Source organism: Dermacentor albipictus, chromosome 9, assembly GCF_038994185.2.
Source record: "Dermacentor albipictus isolate Rhodes 1998 colony chromosome 9, USDA_Dalb.pri_finalv2, whole genome shotgun sequence".
Lineage (NCBI taxonomy): Eukaryota > Metazoa > Arthropoda > Arachnida > Ixodida > Ixodidae > Dermacentor > Dermacentor albipictus.
Genome location: NC_091829.1, coordinates 31,973,263 through 31,980,891, shown reverse-complemented (window position 1 = coordinate 31,980,891; position 7,629 = coordinate 31,973,263). Strand labels below are relative to the sequence as shown.

The 7,629-nt window shown below is 48.2% G+C and overlaps 1 protein-coding gene across 1 annotated transcript; it reads left to right on the top strand.

Moving 5' to 3' along the window:
• Window positions 1-567: 567 nt before the first annotated feature.
• LOC139049627 (uncharacterized) lies at window positions 568-2,757 on the top strand. The gene is made up of 4 exons (XM_070525262.1): window positions 568-931; window positions 1,168-1,305; window positions 1,383-1,523; window positions 1,723-2,757. The coding sequence occupies exons 1-4, from the start codon at window positions 694-696 to the stop codon at window positions 2,736-2,738; spliced, it is 1,533 nt and encodes a 510-aa protein (XP_070381363.1). The 5' UTR covers window positions 568-693; the 3' UTR covers window positions 2,739-2,757.
• Window positions 2,758-7,629: the final 4,872 nt, after the last annotated feature.

The window sequence follows — 7,629 nt, the reverse complement described above, 5'->3', positions numbered from 1 at the left end:
TCCGGTAGGCCGAATTAAAAGAAATGCAGAGCTACTTTATTTGGCAGTGTTTCCCCGATTCAAGCGCTCTCCAAGATCTAACGCGCACCCAGCTCCTGTAGATCCGTATCAAAATAAAAGAAAGAAGTATGCGTGCCCAGATCATATACTCACCCGATTTTAAAACAAGCAAAAAGCGTCCTTCCAATTCCAGCAAACGGAAACTAGGTGTAACCTAATAAAACTTTTACTTTTAGTTTCCATCGCTGCCACTCTCAGACAGTACTGGGCAGTATCGAAAATACCTGCATCGCAGAACTATCTCAGATACTCTTAATTTGGCTATCTTGTATCTGTATCACGTCTGGCAAGACGCCTATCAGTATCTGTATTTGCGATGCATGAAAGAAGTGCATCTTAAGATACTGCTATCGCAACATCACCGCGAGAAATTATAAACGTTGGCTGAACTCTGCTTCTCAAGCTGACACTAAATCTAAAGGCAGCGACATTCTTTTATCTTTCCGCCAGAGCCCTCCAGCTAGGGCAGGTGATAAGGTCTGCGCGTCCCTATAGGGTGTATGCACGAAATCAGGCGGCGCGGTGCATTCTGGGTGAGCGGCCATCTTGTAGTACTCCTTAGCAGACGCCAGCCACAGTCGCTGCCGCCGCTTCGAAGCGAAGCGTGTGTCTGGTGTCGTTTAGCGGGTCACCATGGTTTATTGCGCTGTTGTGAGGTGCTCGAGCCGCACCCAGACCAAGGCCGTGAAGCTGAAGACGAATGAGAAGGACTGTGCATTTTTCAAGATCCCGAAGGTGCGCAGTCGAGAATGCGAAAAAACGAAGGAGCTGTGCAAGCGGAGGCGCCGCGAATGGATCGCACGCATCAACAGGCGCGGAATAGACGAGAACCCGGATAAATACTGGGTTTGTTCGCGGCATTTCTTGTCAGGTACGTGATTCTTCATGACCATTAAAAGAACGCTTATGGTGTAATGTTGAGGTACCTAGCTAGCTTTTTGGTTTTGCCAGTGTTAACAGAAGATTGGCACCTTTAGCGATCAGGGCTAACAGCGCTCCATGCAACTACGTTTTCCTCAATATTTAAATAAATTATGGTTGGCCTCGGATATCGTGCACACACTTCGTTTCCGTGAATGTTGGCGCTTTTTTACTGGCTTGTTTCAGGTCAGCCGTCGGACCTCTTCGACCACTGCAACCCCGACTGGGCCCCATCGCAGTGCTTAGGTTATGGGAACATTTTGGCGAACAACGAGCGATATAACCGCCAAAACTCACGCGCACAACGCCGATCATTTGCTCCCGGTAAGGACAAACCACCGTCCCTTTCGTTTGTCATGATGCTGTGCAAGTAGCATTGCTACAGGTGTCTTTCATCTCAGGTGCTACAGATGCTTCCAAAGGTGGAGACAGCCCTGCACATGAGATTGATGCAGGAGCTACCAGTGGAATTTCCATGGATATGGAAAGCTCTCCACACACAAATGAGGCCGAGCCTGACAAGAGTTGGGAGCCACGAATTGGTATGTAAAGCTGTTTATTTGGACCAGCCTGTCAAGCCTGATTTTTCTTGCTATTTAGTGGCGTTTTGTTTCTAGATGATTCTGTGGCAGCCTTCCATTCTTATTCATCACTTTAAAGGACTGCACATGCCACATGGTCAGATATGTGTCATTGTGGGTCAGGGAACTTAATTTCCTCCACTTTTTTCTTTTCTTGTAGACACTGCTTGCCAGACAGATATGACAATAACAGATGTCGCCGAACTAGAGGAAAAACTCTCAACCTGCCAACGACAACTGGATGAATGCCAGGGTGTTCTTCGGTCACAGACTTTCACCGAGGATAGTCTTCAGGGAAACGGCAAAAAGGTTGCCTTCTACACTGGACTTCCTACATTTGTAGTGTTGCTTCGTGTATTTGATCTTTTGAAAGACCACATTTCATACTCGGGGAAGCACTCACTGACCCAGTTCCAAGAAATGGTGTTGTTTCTAATGCGAATGCGGCTAGGCTGCCCATTCCAAGACCTTGCCTATCGCTTTGACATTGCACAGTCGACAGCTTCAAGAATATTTGACAGGTGGTTGGATGTATGTTTTGACAGACTTGGACTACTGGTGCGTTGGCCGGAAAAGGAGGAAATCATGAAAACAATGCCAATGGCCTTTGTGGAGAACTTTGGCCTGAAAGTACGCGTGATATTGGACTGCTTTGAAGTGTTCATTGATCGACCAAGCTCGTACCTGCCTCGAGCAGAGACATGGTCGGCATACAAACACAATAATACTGTGAAATTTCTGCTGGGAATATGTCCACAGGGTTCAGTTACGTTTTTGTCACAGGCATTTGGTGGTCGAGCCAGTGACAAAGCCATAACAGAGGAATGTGGGGTACTGAACCTGCTTGAATACGGGGATGTTGTGCTAGCCGACAGGGGTTTCCTGATAGCGGAAAGTGTGGGTTTGTGCCATGCATCCCTGGTTACACCTGCTTTCACTAAAGGAAAAAGACAATTGAGTAGCAGTGACATTGAGCGGACAAGAGAGATAGCAAACGTAAGAATCCACGTGGAGAGAGTAATAGGAATGGTGAGAAACAAGTTCACCGTACTGAAAGGGAGCCTCCCTATTGAAGCCCTGAAAGCAAATGAGCACGGGGAATGCCAAATAGACAAAATTGCTCGTGTGTGTTGTGCCCTTACAAATCTTTGCAATTCTGTAGTGTCATTTGATTAAAGGGTGGCTACGCTCCTGCCGTTTACGTTGCTGTAACCTGAGCCTCAGAAGTCAAAGATGACCCTGGCAAAGAATATGTGACTTGTATCTGACACAGTTGCCAAAAGTAGGCTTTTAATATCCAAAAGTTGTTTGTAGTCACTTTACATCACTGAATCATGTAGTAACTCGCATATGCACATTGCACTTCCCAAAAATGAAACAAGCCTCACTGCTTGCAAAACTGACAAAACCATTGGTCAGCCTTTGGTGCTCTTGTCATACCTATGCACTTAAAATGAAACCATGTAATAGGGCAGTTCGAGCCATCGCAGGCAATCATTTTGCCATTCTCTGGTCCCTTGCATATGCAGTACTCCGCACTATCACTGCCGTCAGTCCTCTTCGACAAATTTTGCTTTTGTGTGGCCTGAGACATGTTAGCAGTTGAGGCTGCAGTGGACTGACCCAGTGTCGGAGGTCGATTTTCTTCTTGCCTTGTGTACCAACGGCCTACCAGCTCAAGCAGAAGCACCTTGCAGAAAAATTTCTCTGCTGTTTTCAATAAAGGTACAACAAAAGAAAAATCCGCCTTCACTCTTTGCACATTCATTCCATTCTTGTTCCACAACACAAAGTCACAGTAAGTTCTCTGCCACACAAACATTTGGAGCTGAACTTGGTAATAGTACCGGTGATTACTTTTCAGCTCAAGTGCACCATCAGATTGGACGACACAGCTGTTAGCGTCACACAGGAGATCACTTATGTTCCCATCCCTGACTTTCCAGGGGCACTTAACTTCAACTAGGCCCTCACCACAGCATGCACATTGTACCAGCATGTCGGGAGTGGCACCAAGGTAAATGTGGGCTTGTGAAACTAGCAGCCCTGCCTCCTTAAACTGTACCTGCTGGTGTGACTTTGTGGCAGTCAGTTTGTATTCGCCGAGTGCATTTGGTTCGTTTTGCCTGCCGTACCTAAGAGCAGGCGATGACGCCTTATTTTCATGCGGGTAGCAAATGCGCTTCAGTAAGCTTATTGAAGGCACCTCCAGTCTTGTATGACAGACGTCGTACAATGTGGACGCTGTGATACGGCCAGCCCTGTATGCAAACCATCGAGTACTCATCGACTGTTGCCTAGTCCTTGCCTCTATGCTGCTGACTGCATCGTCACTAATCTGCAGCTTACTGTAAACAACACTGCAGCGTCGTGCCAGCTGGTCATAAGACAAGCTCTGTGCACTGCGGTCGTACAGTCGACGCAAGTTTGCACCATTGCAGGCTCTTGCCGCAGGCACATACATGTCGCTGTACGTGGGGTCCGTGCTCACCACGACTGGCCGATGTCCGGAGTTTAAAAGATGGCCAAAGAAGCTGTTCCACTCTTCTTTCGTTGGAGCAGGGGCCTTAGTACGCGCGGTCACACTGGCTGCACAAACTGAAGTTCCTTCACAATCGAGCCGACGTTTCTTCCGCGCACTCGACGCGAAATCCATGGCAGCAACGGGCCGCACTTCCACTTTTCGTACGTGGGCTGGAAGCCAGGCATTTGCGATGTCAGTGCAAGACCGTTCTTGCCGTCCACGCACACCGTACTCGAGGAAAAAAAGAACGGCGGCAACATGAGCGCAGTCTCTAACAACTGAAGTCATTGTCTTTGTGAACAGGCAACTTGCAGCGCGTCACTGGAGCGGTGATTCCATTTATCGTCGCAGCATGCTGCACTAGCGGGTGCGGAGGCTACAGCGGGCGTCTGCTAAGGAGTACTACAAGATGGCCGCTCACCCACAATGCACCGCGCCGCCTGATTTCGTGCATACACGGCCGGACTCGAGCGGCAGCGGCGCGCGTTCTCGCGCCGCTGCCGCTCGAGTCCGGCCGTGGTGCATACACCCTATTGCTGGAGCAGAGTCACGTGGTGGCGCTCGCGCCGTCTCGAAAAAAAAAAAAACAAGCGCGCGAACGTCTGCGCACAGCAGACCTTTTGTTTGCTTGATGTTTTGTTTTGTTGCTATAGCAATTATACGGACACTCCGGGCACATTCTTTCCGTCGCCGACGGCGTCGCCGTGAGGTCCCGTATAAAGCCAAGGGCGATAACATCGACGCTGCGCGCCGTGTGCTGTACACTCTTAGAAAATTTTACACCCTTTGGGGCGTATCTTGTCCCACAACAATAATCGTCATCCGTGCTGCCCGCGTTTCCTTTCTTTAACGCTGCGAGCCCGGTACTTTCCAGCCACGAACGGCATGCGCCTTATCAGTGTGACGCAGCATTCTCGACAGGAAAATAGCGAGCGCCGAGTTTTCAGGAAAGGAAACGCAAGCAAGGCAGATGACGATTATTGTTGTGGGACAAATATACACCCCAAAGGGTGCAACCGTTTTAAGAGTGTATGTGCGAGTGAAAGCGTGCGAGGATGAGTCGCCAATCGCGGCTAAATCTCGTGCACACAACGGAGGAAGGCGGGAAGGAAGCGCGCCGTCTTCCGTTGCGGCTTCCGGTAGGTGGGTGGAGGGAGGGGGGGGGGGGCACATTCTACTTTGGGAGACCGCGCCCGCCCGTCCGGGCTGCTGTATCTTGAAAGCCATCCGCGACGGGCACAGAGTCCGCACTGGGCTTTTTCGCGGCTTAATTCGCGTTGATGCAAGCGGCAGCACGAAAGTCCATTCGCTCGCTGCTGCTGCCGCACATCCTCACTGCAGCGTTTTGACAGCGAGTTTCGCTGTATTCGAGATAGATATGTTCACGTTTGCTCGTGCGCGCGACGCCATGCTCGTTAAGTTAGCATGTCTATGTTTACAAGTTTAACGGCCGATAAAACTACTATCGATACTGACTTCGTATAGCTAGCTGTCCACTAATTTTATATAGCAAACGATACTTCGCCTTTCGGGCGAAACTTCGACTTTTTTTTTAGTTGCGTCGGTGTCATGACACTTGCTCGTAGCCACTAGAGTTACTTTATATGCTACCAAAGTACCTTTGGTAGCATATACAGTAACTCTAGTAGCCACCGTACTGTACTGCCTGCGGCGGCTATCGTGCAAATTCTGATACCGCTATATTGCCGTTATCGAAGTTCCTCTTGCGTGGTGCTTTGAATTACATCGTGCAAATTCTGATGCCGCTATATTGCTGTTATCGAAGTTCATTTGCGTGGTGCTTTGAATTACATCGTGCAAATTCTGATGCCGCTATATTGCCGTTATCGAAGTTCCTCTTGAGTGGTGCTTTGAATTACAAAGTCTGAAGAATGCAAGAATGGGGTTGCCTTGCGCCTAGTGGCTTTCACACACCAGCGATTTGAAGGATCTCGTGGATGCAAGTTTGACTGTTGCGAACCAAAGCGTGGATGGCGCTGCTTACAGGAGACTTGTGCATAAGGCGGCTGTTTTGTGTACGGGGTTGTTGCTCGCAAACACCACAGGCAATTTTTGGACTGCCTTACGTATGTAAACGATAATAACTTTACGGACAAGGTAAAACTTCACAGCGGTATTCGCACTATCGTGCAGATGCTTCTTGCTGACGTTCTTGTAAATAGATGGCCGGCAAGCGGAGCAGTGACTCGCATCAATTACAAAAGCAACACGCACAAACCGCTGACAGTGCTGACAGTATAAAGAGCTTTCATGTTAAGCAGTGAAAGCAACCTAGATAAATTGTTTCAGAATGAAAATATTAAACTTTGAGCAAGAAAGACAAAACTTTTGAGATACTAACATTTCATTGAAATTAAACAAGGTTGGTCGTAGTTAAGAAATTTTCAAGCAAACATTTTTGTGCATATGCATTTGCTGCTACATTATATAAATCTATAGGAAATTTGCAAATGTGTTGAAATATCTTGAGATGCAAATGGAAAGTACTGTATCAGATACAGCTATTGTGGTAGTATCTTGTATCTGTGTCTCAAATACTTCTTGCCCGAATATCTTGTATCAAATGATACAATTACAAAGTACATTTGCCCAGCCCTGCTCTCAGGCAAGGTCTTAGTCGCTATGGGCCACAGCCTTCGTGCGGCCCTGCCAAAGCTCTAAATATTCCGCATTTCTATAGAATTGGCCGATCCCTCTTTCAGGGCAATTGGTCATAACACAAAAGTGAAACATGTATTCTCGGAAGCAGTGGCAGCTTTTTCGCACATTCACAAGTACAAATCCATAAATGTGCACTCTTTTATTAATTTCAGCCTTACTCGAAGAGCGAAGCAATCACAGCGATAGCAAGTAAGCAAGGTCTGTGCTGCTGCACAGCGTAAGCAGACAGCACCCCAGAGGGCTACCAAGAGTCATAGGTATATCTGATGCGACGGCGAGTTCGTATGTGATGAAACTGCGTCATTACAAGTTCCGGTGGCATCACGCCCGCCCCCATACACATTCAGAGGTGAGTAGATGGGCGTTTGGCGAGCTCGCTTATCTAGTGCCGTCTCAATCATCTTTCCCCCTTTCCCAGTGCAGGGTAGCCTGCCAGGCTCAGCCTGGTTAACCTCCTAGCCTTTCCCTTATGACCTTTCTCTCTATGGGCTAAAAGCTAACGATGTGAAAAGCGAGCGACCTTGGCAGCGCAGAAGTGACGTTTCCCTCTCCTTTCCAAACACACGTCCCGACACCCTCCATGTCGTGCTACACCTTTTGACCGACCCCCTTTGAACTGTAACCGCCTTACAAAATGGCAGAGCAGCTCCATCTCGTCGTAATGCCATGAAATTTGCATGATGATGATTGCGTGACATACAATTTCGGTGGTGCTTGGCAGAGAACACCGTCGTGTTAAAATGCCTCCACTGTCATTTCCGACTCCACAATCACTATCGTGACTTGAATGGTGGCTTATGTAGGCTAGCCACTTCCAACAGTTCGTCTTGTTTTGCATGCAATGTTTTGCATGCAATGCAA

What these genes read in the sequence shown, in the direction of transcription:
- LOC139049627 (XM_070525262.1), top strand. Translation starts at nt 694, where the DNA reads ATGGTTTATTGCGCTGTTGTGAGGTGCTCGAGCCGCACCCAGACCAAG. An exon ending in TTCGCGGCATTTCTTGTCAG is followed by an intron (nt 932 to 1,167) that starts GTACGTGATTCT and finishes GGCTTGTTTCAG; the next exon opens with GTCAGCCGTCGGACCTCTTC. An exon ending in ACGCCGATCATTTGCTCCCG is followed by an intron (nt 1,306 to 1,382) that starts GTAAGGACAAAC and finishes CTTTCATCTCAG; the next exon opens with GTGCTACAGATGCTTCCAAA.